The sequence below is a fragment of the Oxyura jamaicensis genome, chromosome 1 (assembly GCF_011077185.1).
Source record: "Oxyura jamaicensis isolate SHBP4307 breed ruddy duck chromosome 1, BPBGC_Ojam_1.0, whole genome shotgun sequence".
In the NCBI taxonomy this organism is placed as follows: domain Eukaryota; kingdom Metazoa; phylum Chordata; class Aves; order Anseriformes; family Anatidae; genus Oxyura; species Oxyura jamaicensis.
Window position 1 is genome coordinate 74,596,342 of NC_048893.1, and position 13,449 is coordinate 74,609,790.

Here is a 13,449-nt window from a genome sequence, read left to right on the forward strand (position 1 = left end):
CCACGCTGGGGAGGGGAGGGGAAGGTCAGGGGCTCACCGGCTGCGCGCCCTGCCGTAACGCCGCGCTGCTTTACGGCAAGGCCGCACCGCGCGGCACCACCCTTCCGCTGGGCGCTGCCGTCGCCCCGGCAACGCGGCGGCGCCATGGTGAGGGCGGGCGGTCTGCTCCTCATGTCGCCGCCTGTCGCCGACTGCGGAGGGCCCCGAGCAGCCTCAGCTGCCGCGGGGTGTCCCCGTTAACCCCCACCGTTGTGGCCGCGGCGCGGCGGGGGTTAACGAGGGGGGTGTCAGCAGCGCCAGGTGGCCGGCTGAGAAACAGCTGAAAACCTCTTGTTTTTTGACTAAAATAATGCTTTGGGCTAAGCTACGTGCTTGGTGCGTGCTGAATGGTTAACAGGAATATACAGCTGTAGCCCGAGTGTTAATTATGGTGAGCTGGGGTCGTGTGAGCAGTGAATTGTCCACAATACTGAAATTATCATCCATTCTTGGCAGGCAGTATCACCTTGCTTTACAGAGTAGTTGGCTTTGCTAATGATTTTTAATGCTGTATACCCTGTTCTCTGATGTTTTTTTTTTTTTTTTTTTCACCCCCTCAACTTCTAGGGTCCAAAAAAGAATAAAAAGGTGGGTAGGTAATGTTATGCTCTATTTCATATAAAACACTACAGACCTTGCAGTGCTCGTTTCAATGGTGTGCTGTTATTTTCTGTTTTGCAAATTCAATGAGTATAAGTGTTTCATGCTGAATTTAAAGTAAGCATCAGATACTTTTGGACTTCATATCTACAAAACAATATTCTTAAGCTGTTCTGCAATAATAAAGGTGCTGTGACAATAGTATGCTCTTTAAAATCAATTTATTTCTTTTTTGAACCATATTTCTTTGCCAATTGGTCAGATTTGAAGAGGGGCAGGTGCCTCTCTGACACTCAGCGTGTGCACCTTGCACAAGGAGGCTGCGTAGCATGCCTGCAGAATTGCTAGGGAAGAGGGGGTAAATTTGGCCTAGGCACAGCATTTGGCTTGGCACTGGATGGTGGGGCATCAGGCCAGTGTCCTGGCTTTCAGGCAGGATGGCCACTGAGCTTGGTGGGTAGGGGGGGTGGACAACAGACAGAAGTCCACAGGAAGTGGGATTTTGTTAGTTCGTGTCCTTGGCTCATTCTCAGTTGCAGGGAAAATGAAACTATCCCCACCCAAGAAAGAATACATTCAAATGTATTCTTTGGGGAATTGTACATCTCAGATCTGTCGGTACTATGTTAAGTCATAAGATTGTGAAAGCAAGTTGACTAAAAAGCGATTTTAAGTAATTGAAGCAAGATGATCTTTTCATTTTCACTGGAAGGAAAGATATTTGGATTTTATTTTATTTTATTTTTATTTTTTTCAATTGGAATGAACTGACCTTTCTATGAAATTGCAGAAGGTAGAGTTGTGTTTTTTATTGACTGTTTTAGAAGAGTTTTGCAAATAAATGCTTCGGTAACAAATATGGCAAGATGTGATGCTAACTCTGCTGGCTGTACATTTGTTGTTGGAACTAAACTTTCACCATTGTTTTTGTTCAAGCTTCATGGTAAACTTTATGTTCAAAACTACATTTATGCATTTATTTATTGCTGTGTAAAGTAATGTAAAGTGAGTAGCTTTCCAAGTAGTTATTTATTTCTGAAAATATACTTGTCAAAGTCAAAGTGCGACATAACAATATTGAGAACACGCTGTGTGCTGAATGACAAAGGTGTTCCTTATTTATGTCTTAAGTTCACTGTAAATTGGTTTACTTTTAACAATATTTACCATATTACAAAGAATACTCAGGTGGAATGGGTGGAAAGAGTTTGTGTTTGGATTTAAGTTTTCATTTGGTCTTTCTCCCTGTCAGCGGTGTTGGATCTCTTTCTCTATTTCTGTGTTTACACCTCTGCAAGAAGAGCACTGTGCTTCTGTGCTGATTTGGTACCGTTCTGCACCCATTTTTCTGTTGAAGAGGAGGATTGCATTCCTGATAGATACCTTTGGTCCTTAGGTTTCCTGTACATTATGATACCATCCAAGTGTATTCACTTACTGATGCTGTGGATGATAGTCATACTGGTTTAGACATTTTACCTTCCCAGACTGAATCCTTGTAAGCACTTGTCTCTCACCGGTGAGTATGGGGATTTAGGATCCTAATTTCAGCTCTCTGAAATACAACATCGAGGTCAGATGTCTAAATAGATGATGTGTCTCCTCCTATTTTCACGTTACCACATCTGCTGAACCCATTTACATTCCATATTTTCTCTGCTTTGAAAAATTAAATGCATGATTTCATTTAATTTCTTTTCACTGGCGTTTCAGCAGCAGAATGCCATTGTTCAGCCAGTACACAAAACACAAGTCATTTGTCTTCCTTGATACCTTGTATTTAGTCATCTGTAGCTTTGCTTTTAACCTTTGTTTAGCCTGCTGTCACTCCTTGGTTTCTCCATACATTGGAGACTATGCAGAATACCTTTTTTTTTCTCACATATGCAAAAAAAATTTGCTCCACTAAAGCAGTACTGTTGGTTGTGAATTCATATTGCAGTTCACTACAAGGTCAGCTTCCTTGTTTTCACAAGCTCCATGAACTTGCTTTGAATTACTTCTTGGTCCATCTTTCTCTTTCATCTCTGATAGTAGTCTCTTCCTTTTATTTTTATTTTTGTTTTGTGTGTGCTTGTGTTTGGTTCTTCTTTGTTTGTTAATTGTGTTGTTTTCAGGCCTTGTCTTTGCGGCATCTGCCTTCAGGAGCAGCCCTCCTCCATGGTATCATTCCATCAGCCCCAGGTGGAATCGAGCCACACTGACTGCAAGTGTGTTATAAGCAATGGGAGCTTTTGCCTGTGTACACACTGAGTAAAACTGAATAAAGATAATTGGATTTTACTAAATACGCACTTGTTGATGGTTATAACCCTAGGCTGTATTTGCTACTGCATCAATAGGAATTCAGTATTTTCCTTGTGTGTCTTTAAGTGCAGTTTTATAGTGACATTGCTGATCCTACACGTTTGATTGAACACTATAAGACTGTGTCAACATAAAGTAACTAAAAAAATCATCCAATAATCTGCCTTTTTGCTGGTGAGGGAAAAAAAAACTGAGGGGCCATTAATATCTTCATAGTGAAGGAGAATTATGGTTTACATATAGCTGTTCAAGTCTCTTGAAGACAGCTTGGCCTTGAGCATATTATTACAGTTTTATATATATTTATAAATCAGTGAGGTATTGATGAGACCTATGAATTACAGGGCAAAAATAAGTGTTCCCTTTGGTTAATGTTACATGACTGTAGGTTACATGTGGCGTTTATCTTGACTTCTATTATTGAAATGTTCTTCATGGAAAGATTTGATCATTTCTGAGAAACACAAACTTAGAATATTATTATTCTAGGATTAGCCTAGAGGTTAGTGCTGGTTGGAACAGTTAACTGTTTTGAGTTGCAGTTTGGATTTTATAACAGTAGAGAGAACTCTGTTTTGTGGTTTAGATGCTTCTAAATAGAAGACTTGCCAATGTCCCAAAATGCATTTCCTAGAAGTATCTTAAGATGTTTGAAGTTGTAACATCTCCTTTCTTACCAGATCTACTTGTTATTCCGTTTCCACATTCAAAATAATATTCCTGTGTTCAGGAATACCTAGCACAGAATGATCCATTACATATAAGAGCATATATTACATCATGAAAATGGAAAGAAAAATGGAGAATGGGATGTTAAGGCATCAATGGCAGTCTAAAATCTTAATTTGGATTCAAGGATCACGTTAAAAGAGCTTAAGTTACAAAGGGTGAACACCTCCGCAGATGTATGAAAGTAATACTGACATTTGTTTTCTTTTAATTCATTGCAAAGAAAAAGTCCAGTGGCAAAGGAAAAGTTAACAAAGCTGAAAAACTGAGATTACAGAAAGAAGAGGAAGAAAGGAGGCTGAAAGAGGAAGGTACTATGCACTTCATTTACAGGGGAAGTGATGGTACATATCATTTATTTTAATTAGACAAAAAATCTGCTTAACTGTATGTGCACTGTTATCAATGTATTTCACAAATACAAGTGATTCATCTCTCTTCTCTTGTGTGGGACAAATTCTGTGTTACACCTTACTGCCACCCCCATCTCACTTTTCCTGTCACACTTTTTCCTCTAGTTATTTCTACCATGATTAGGAACCTGGGAGTGAGAGTAGCACGAAGAATTAGATTTTCTTCCTCTCTTACCACTACATTTTGAAACACTCTCAGTGAGTTAGAAATGCAGTGTTCTGTGGTTTTCTTCTCTCAAGCCTATTTATCAGTAGGTAAGATAAATTCTCTGAAAACGACTTTTTTCCAGAGAAGACATACAAGGTACATCAGTTGTCAGCAGGTGGCTGGTGTCTGCTACGTGGCAGCAAAGAAAAGCTAAACCTGTGATCAGGAGGAACTGATCCTGAAGGGGATTGACAGCCAATGAGACATGCCTAAAACTTAATCTATTTCAGTAAAAAAATAACTCTAAGATTGAGTTTTCCACCAAAAGATGTAGGAAAGTAGGAGAAGCTTAAAACTGAACCGATCAGGCAGTTTCACCATTGGATTAAGAACCTGGGCCTGTTCAAGCTGTAGGTAGAGGAAGAAGGTGCTCCTGCTACTGATGAGGGGGAAACAAGGGCTTGCCTTTCTCCACTTGTGTCATTCTGGGCTGACTGAGGTAGCACCACAGGTAGTGGGTTTTAGTACTATGGTTCAAATTCTTATCATTTGGAAGATTTCTGGGCAATAGCAGATGCCCATTTATGTTGTTTATTATTATACTTGCTTTGTCACTGCAGCTAGTAACAAAATAATTTGTCTTGTTTTAATAAAATGTAATTATGCTCTTGTTATATTTCCCAATCTTCAGAGGAAGCCCGACTGCAAGTTGAACAAGAAGCAGCAGCAAGACTTGAAAAGGAGAGGATTGAACAAGAGCTGATGGAAAAGCTTGAGGCAAAAGTTAGTTTATATACAATAGTTACTGAAAAATGCTAACTCCACTTCTAAACTTGTGACAGGGTCTGTAAATTGAATGAAAAATAAATGAAAAAGAATTTAATTATGTCCTTAGTGTTGGGAACAAAGTAGAGGAAGATTTTCAAGCATTGCTAGATTAAAATTAAGCATGAAAAATCTAGCCAAGCCACTGAAAGTTGAGAAGGTAGCAATCTAGATTAGTGTTTAAATAAAGCACAATACATGTACAATCAAGATAAATGGTTCTGAAATTGTATTCTTTTCTATTCTTTCACTAAGCCAATATTTGACTTAGTGTTGCTTTGATTCAGAAAAATTCTTCAAGACAAGATAGTCTTGCCTGGTTTTGTTACATGAAGATGTTGTGGTTAAATATGTTAACTTTTGGGGTATGTCATATTCCAGTTGGAATAAATACTTATCCATTTCCTCTGACTTTGAATTGCATATATTTTTTTTGTCTTCCTCAGAATTATATGTAGTACAGCTAGAGCAAGAAAATTTTGGTATAAATTTTAGAAGTGATTACATCTTAAGGGAGACATACGGATATGCATGTGTGCATGTGTATATATAGGTGTATTTGAATATGTATGTTTATGAACTTGAGAAGACTGGAATTCAGAAAAAGACATGATCAGTAACATCTAAATATTTTTGTGAGACTAACATTTTTGCCTTTTGCTTTTTTCTCTCTTTTGTAACTGTTTTTTTTTTTCAGAAAAAAAACATTATTGCCTGTGCATCTTGTCCTTCACAGAGTATTTTTTTCCCTTACATGCAAGAAGAATTTTAAATAGCAGAAATTATAATAAAAAAATTACAAATTTCTTGCACCCTTTTGTAGCCTGATGATAAAAGTCATATGACACATCAATGTTTATCATATGGCTCAGCAACTAATGTGATGACACTGGCATATTGCTAACTACTGCAACCTTCTGAATTAAATGTTTCATGTAAAAAAAAAACCACAGTTATCAGCATTTGGATTTGTTTAAATTATAATTCATTCAAATATCCCAAATTATTTTCTTTGATATAAAATAATTGTAAGAAGGAAAAGTATTTAATTTCTCTGCTTGTTATACAAATATTTTAACAGGACCAAGAGCGAAGGGAGTATGAACTAGCAGAACTTCATTCATTGGAAGAGAAGTTTGTGTCTGCACAATTGTGGAAAACAAAATACAGAGCATATGCAAAGGTAAGGTTTCTTTCCAAAATCTGCCCAGCGTGACAGAGTTCAGACAACAAAGAGGCTTTAGGCTACGTCTCTTATTACCAAATCTAGGAATGCTTCAATTTCTTGAATTTAGATATGTGATATGATTACCTCTCAAGTTCTGTCTCAGGGTAAGAGTTGGCCATGCTAACTCTCCTTTATGTATCTTGTTTCACATGTAAAATAAAAATGTCAAGGAGGAGGCTGTATGGGTTATCAAGGTATTAGGACCCCACAGCTTACCCCAGCAGTGAAGGACAGTTGTAGTTTCAGATGTTCTGGTATTTGTTGTTTCTTTTTTATTTAATTTGTTCTACTCTTAAACATTCCACCAGCATCACTATCACACACCATGTCACCATTTGGAGACAGGCTGGCCAAAACAAGCACAAATCTGGGGCACATATCAGGGCCAGAAACACATGAAAATGTAGTTAATGTCTGTAATTTAGGGTAACATACCTGGAGGCTGAATTATTACCCAATATTACTATAAATCTGTAAAGTTAAATTTAAAATAGTAAGTTATGTAAGTAGTCTAGTAGAATGTTTCACTCTTTTGAACCCATCTTGCAGAAACATCACTCAGTAGCTATCTGGTAATGATATTTAGTCAGTTTGGTTCCAGTTAACGTTAAATAGGCTTGTTGACAAGGGTTTTCTCTTTGTCTTGTATATTTCTTAATATATACTCTGGTTACAGTACTCCAGATGTGGCCACATGAGCACTATGGAGGCAACAGTCCTAGCGATGCTGGTACGCTCTTATTGTAGACCACTGTGGCATTAGCCTTTTGTGGCTACACAGGCACAGTATGATAACTGCACAGTTATGTCTTGACACATTTGGATGCTATTTGGTACCTTTTCCAGTAGACAACAAGCTCTGACTTTATTATATTTGTGAACAACAGGATCTGGCAGTCATTTTGAAAGAGGACAGTTTTTTATGGATTTTTCTGAAAAGTATTCCTCAGAAAGAGAAACATGTTTGTTGTTGTTGTTGTTGTGAAAAATAATGGCAAATTATGTCTATTATTTAAAAAAATCTTCAAATAAAATATTGGTAAATGATGGGAAATACCAGAGTTTGCATTGGTCTGTTGCTGTGAATACTTAAGGCAAAAGAAATACATAATACCAATTGCTATGTTTCTATTTCTAAACAATTTCAAATCAGAGTAAGACATACATATTTTTATGAAACGTATCCTTTTTCTTAAAGAGCAAGTGTTCTTGCTTATGAGGATGTGCTTTCTTAATGATGAAGTTGAAGCTCAGTCTTAAATACGAAGGTGAAGAAAAATTATCAGATGTTTTTATTCCTGGAGACTGATCGATCTTTATACAGGAGTTTCCAGTGCACTGAGCACTTAATCTGTTATTACTGCTTTTGAAGTCAGTGTAAATTGTTATGCAAGCGCCTGGGAATGCAAGCGCTTTTGCTTTAGAAGATCCATTTTAGTTTGTAACACAAACTTCAGTAACATTGCATTACTGACCTTCACAGTATACAGAGAGGCAGGGTTTCTTAAATATCTTACTGTATGGATAAAAAAAGTTACATTATAGGTTGTAGATTGATCCTATGAGCCAAAGTTAGGCTTATTTATAGATTTAAGTGGGTTGTGATTGTTGATTAATTTTCACTTATAAAAATGACCAATAATTTATTTGAAAATTACATCATTTCTTTAAAAACATCATTCTATCCTTCTGAGATTCCCCCTGGAGGTTTCTGTGATATCTGAATGGGTGCTAGAAAGGAGAAGGAAATCTTCAGGGGCTGAGAAAGGAAGAACAAACATGTTGGAGTAGAAATCTCTTAAGCAGCTTTATTGCCAGTGTAAGAACTCAATTTTGTTGGCCGTATCTGGTTTGAGAACCATCCGCCTCTTCCACTTGCCCTGGTTTCTCACTTATGTTCTCAGCCATTTATTTTTTCACCCCCTCATTTTGTGTCAAGTACTGAATTCATTGCTTTTGTAGGCATGCAGGCTCTACTGAGGAGAACAGAACCCACTAACAAATGAGTAGAATAAACAGTAAGTATTAGGTGGGCATAAGTATCTCAACTCATTAGTACGGAAGTAAACAGTTTCTTTTCTGGCACAGTGATCACTGGTAGTCCAGGTAGTATTACAGTCCTGTTTAGATGCGTTTGTGAATATATCACTAAATGAATTTGTCTTTCAGAATCCTCCTTTTTCTTCTAATAATGATTTGCACCACATTCCCATATGTAGTTTTGGTTGTTTTCTGTAGTGGGAGCATTATATTGCTTGTGACGGAAGTCCTGACCCAACTATACCAAAGGAAATAAATACTTTCATGAGCTTATGGCGTGAAGATCAAAATAAGGACATTCAACTTGTTGTGGAGAAGGGACAACAGGTACTAAATGTAAGTGTTAAAATGGTATTCTTTGGTTTAAGGTCACTAAAATATATCCTTAATACTGCTCCCCCCACCTACTTTTTTTTTTTTTAACAGTCAAATGACTGAAATTGGCTATGACCTTCGTCAGCCAGTAATCTTTCCTCAGTTTTTATATTTTTTTTTTATTACAGATTTATTGTTAGGTCTAAAGGAGAAGACTATTGACTTTAAACATGCTGTGCCTTTGAGGGACTTCTGTGTAGTCTTCTAGGCTGAGCTCTAGTACTCCAACTTCCATCTCCCCTGCCATCTACATTTTAAAAGCCTTGAGCCAGAACGTATCAGCTCATGTCACAGTTAGATTCTTCAGTGGACAAAAGTCTTACCATGTAACGTTTGCAGCCAGTAAAGTGTTGTGTAATAGCAGGGGTTCCCAAAATGCACAGCCAATCATTGATGGTTTCTGAGGCAATTCAAAGCAATTTGTGGCTGATATCAAATTTTAGGATTTTATTTTCATTTATGTTAACTTGTTCTGAACCGGGGGAATATGCTAGTCCTTTCCAAGAATTTCAATAGGTAACTCCTCCCATTTCTCTTTTACGCTGCAGACCAAGCAAAAAGCCTAACAATTGCCCACTTCCATTCCTTCTCTCCACTAGACTCCCTGCTGTCAACTCTTTCTGCCAAACACACTTCTTTCCTTCTCCTCCATGTTTTCCATCCAACACCGAAGCAGTTACAGCTACTTTAGGTCCTGCAGATGTGTGCTCCCTTGCACTGTATGATCAGTAGAGTATTATGTGATACTATGACATAGGCATTTTTATTTTGCTCCTACTGGAAATGCGAGGTGATGTCAGAGTGCTAAAAGAGTGGTTATCTTCTCTTGGTCCAGAACATCCAAGCATTTCTTTCCTGCTCTGTTCATGTATCTGGAGAAAAATTTTAACCACTCAGGAATGTGAGATCTTGTAGATCCTAGTTGATAGGGATCACCTCACTATCAAGGCAGACTGTGTTAAAGGTGAAATATAAAAAGACAGTAATATTGATTATTGTAAATCTGCTGCTGCTTTGCTATTCCTTTAACAAGCAGTAGTGCTGTGACTTCACAGGCTAAGAGAAAAAACAGTCTGGTGAGTCTGGAAGGGAGGCATAAAATGTAATCCAGTTTTCCCTTTGTCTCAGCACTGCAGGCCTGGGAAGAGCACAGGGAAGACAAGAGGTGGTACATAATATGTCTCTGCAGTGATAGCTCTTCTTCTCTCTGCATAACAGTGTTTCTCCTCTCTGCCAGATAAATGGTGCTGCTTCCCGTTACAGGTGAGGCATGCAGAGATGACAGGAGAGGTGTTATTCAAGGGAGGACTGCAGATGGATGATGTTTAATGCTTCTCATCCTCTTACTGGAGACCTGTGGCCCAAAGCTGTGAAGAGAAGCAGCACTTCAGGAATGACACAAGTAGAGAGACAGAGGCAGTGATGCAAGTCCCTCAGTGTGGAGTAAGGTGCAAGAAAAGAGAAGGGGAGGCTTCTGAGGATGCGGACAGATATCTGTGGAGTGGCAGGAGTCAGGTCCAGGGGAGGAGGGACAGGAAGCAAAGATGCCAAGGCACAGAGGAAAAGAAGATGGCGTTTGGGACAGTAGTCTAAAAGGATGGGAGCCCCTGAATGAATTTAACATCTACTTGTAACGTGTGACTTTTGACTATAGTCTGATTGAGCAGATACCGTCACTGGCAATGATCCACATGTTCTTTGCATCAATACATTGCTGTTAAAATTCTTTATTTTTTCATGGTTTATCATATGCACTGATAGACCCCATTTAAAAACCCTATTTAATTTTATTCTGTGAACAGTTTACTGGGGCTTCATAGACCACAGGTTGTCCATAGCCCACTGTGGTAAGCTCTTCTATAATACAATTATTAAGATTGGAAAAGGTCTTCAAGATATCTGGTCCTAAGCTATTATAATTTTTCTGATTATTTCTTTGCTTCTGATGTTAATTTTTATTTAACATCCTCCCTCCAGTAAAATATATTTTTATTTTGTAATTCTAATGATAGCTAAAAGGTATTCCAAATATAGCATTGTGAAGTTTTCCTTAATAGTCAGGTGGTTAGCATGAAATAGCAGTTTTTTAAGTTTTATGTACTACTAATTCTACCATAATCTTCATTCTGAACTTTATTTTAAAATGCTAATATTTACAGTCATTTTACCGCTGTCATTCATCTACTTTGAAGCTATAACTTTTGCCATACAGAGCCCCAAACTCACCATTTTTTCTTGAGAAATAAGCAGGTCATACAGATAAAGTGAACAAATTATTCCTGATTCTGTGCAGCATTTATTAACGTAATAGATATAATTTTTAGATAGGAAGCGAATAGTAACACAAATTCTATCAACAGGTTTGAAATTTAATTTTACTAGACAGTATGCTAATAAATACAATGCCAATGAAATACTTTTTTTTTTTCTTTTTTTTTTTTTTTTTTTTTTCCCTGTGATACATCAGTGTCTTTAAAACTTCAGCCAACTTGGAATATTTTTTAGTCTTGTACACACGCTTAGATGTTAAGGTATTAGCATATAATGGAAGATAATAATGTTATCACAGAATTCCAAACTTCACACTAAGGATTGTTCTGAGAATTAAAATTTTATTGCTGTGTGTTTCACTATTACATATTTTTTAGACCTAGTAGTTGAGATTTTTACTATAGAAAATACATTTCAACAACAAGTTTTTCATTAAAACTAATTTTTGACCAACAGATGTCTTCATGTGACAAGCTGGTTCAATAAATTTTATAAGCTAAAATTCTATAAAGCCCACAAGGTAGGGAATGAACACACAGTATACTGGGGTTGGTGTCAAAACTTTTCCTGCATATAATGTTTTCTAGTTAATTGAGAAGTTGCAGTTTTTTCTATTGGACACACCACCAAGTGAGATAACAGAAAAAGAAATAGTTCAGTACCAGGAAACTATTTTGGAATTGCAGAATCTACTTCATCAGAAGTACAATGAAGCAACAGAACACCTGCTTAAAGTAAGTAAGATTTACTGCTTTGAAGCTGTAATATATACAGTGCATAAAAGTTTTGCTACAAGTGTTTTGGTATGATGTTTTTTTTCTTATGTTGTCACACAAATCACATGTAGAGTAGATACCAGACTATTTCTTATTAACCTCTGAAAATCTTAGTTTTAGAGTGGAAATTGCCATTACCATTAAGGTGTTTGATATTCAATGACTTTTGTGATAGTTGGAGATATTGGAAACAAGGGACGCAGTGTGAAATTTGTTCCCTATTTTGTCACTATGTTTTAAATTAGAAGTTAGCTGAGTGTATAAAAAACTGCAAATGTGAAAAGTAGATTATATGATTAGCTTATATACTTTTTTAATACAAGTTGATATGACTAAAATATTTTTTAAAATAAGATATTGGGAAGAGTAAAATGCATTTAAACAGGAAAATGTATTTATGAATCCTTTTTTTTGGGTTGCATGTACAGATGGTGATCTTGCTTGCTATTTGTACTGGGTTTATGTGGCAAGGTTTTGGTAGCTGGGGGCCTGCAGGAGTGGAGTGAGAGAGCAGCATGGTGTTGCTTTGCTACCTACCCATGTTAAACCACCACGCTATTCTAAGCATATTAATCATATATGCAAGTATGGTTAGTAAAAGAGTATTGATAGAGGAAACAAAACAAACAAACAAAAATAAACGAAAAGGAATAAAGGAAATAAACAGTGAACCAGTTGTATGTCTGTTGACAGTAAAAACCTCCTGTAAATTCTTATTCGTCTTTCCTAATTTTAGGATTAAACTCCTTATGTAATTATAATTTTGCAGGTTTTATATTAACAAAAATATATTTTTTGTAGTGACTGTGGTGTAGGAGTGTTTATTATTCAATAAATGTTTTTTTTTTTTTTTTTTTCTTTTTTGTTTTAAATTTGTACTGAGAAGTATTTTTGAAGGCAAATAACTAAGGGAGATTGGCAGTACCATTGAAGGGGATAATGTAAGACCCCATATTTGGCAGTATTTTGACTGACAGGATTGATGATGTCAGAGGAAGAAAAAATAATTCAAGTTTTACCAAAGGGATGCAACTTATATGTGCTTGGTCCACTGTATTTTTGTTCTTACATGTCTTTTCTTTTAAATTTATTTATTCCAGTGTAAATTTAAGAAAAGCAAAGTAATATAAATAAGAAGAAAACATGATTTAAACTGCTTCTTCTTTGTAGACAGCTAATATGTATGAAGATTCTGACACTGGAAATATGCAGGCAGTCATAAAGGACAAAAATATTACTTTCTGCATTTGGGCCAATCTGAAGAAGAAAGTAAGGTACAACATACTGAAATTCTTAATTGAAGTGAAGCCTGGTTTTGTCTACCCAAATCAAGAAAACACTAAGAACCAGTTTCTTGTGATCCCTTTATGTTGAATAGCATTTATTCTACAGGCTCCCAGCTGATGAATTTCATACCATCCTGTTGCTAAGGAAGATCCCGCTTACATCAGCTTTTTATTGAACAACAGGAGTGTTTTTATATGTGTATCTATAGACACACACACACACATATACATATATATGTTTCTTAAAATGCTAGAGTAGAACCCTGTTTCTGACAGAACAATTTTAAAACAAAAACAATAAAACTCATGCAGAGAATTGAAATTCCTTTGGAATTATTATTATTATTATTATTATTTCTGATGCCTTAAAATAAATTCTAAGCTATCACAATTCCTTACAAAGTGGTGAACG

The 13,449-nt window shown here is 36.6% G+C and overlaps 1 protein-coding gene across 3 annotated transcripts in view; it reads left to right on the plus strand.

Moving 5' to 3' along the window:
• Positions 1-13,449, plus strand: part of CFAP94 (cilia and flagella associated protein 94) — a 26,562-nt gene continuing 13,113 nt past the window's right edge. For 2 of the 3 annotated variants that reach the window (XM_035310915.1, XM_035310922.1), the window contains exons 1-8: positions 1-147; positions 607-627; positions 3,899-3,986; positions 4,928-5,019; positions 6,143-6,244; positions 8,528-8,665; positions 11,563-11,709; positions 12,922-13,025. In XM_035310915.1, coding sequence (XP_035166806.1) covers positions 145-147; positions 607-627; positions 3,899-3,986; positions 4,928-5,019; positions 6,143-6,244; positions 8,528-8,665; positions 11,563-11,709; positions 12,922-13,025 — 695 coding nt within the window. In that variant the 5' untranslated portion in view covers positions 1-144. Of the gene's footprint in view, positions 148-176; positions 376-606; positions 3,987-4,927; positions 5,020-6,142; positions 6,245-8,527; positions 8,666-11,562; positions 11,710-12,921; positions 13,026-13,449 lie in introns of those variants that run through there. The other variant, XM_035310931.1, reaches the window with a different exon arrangement.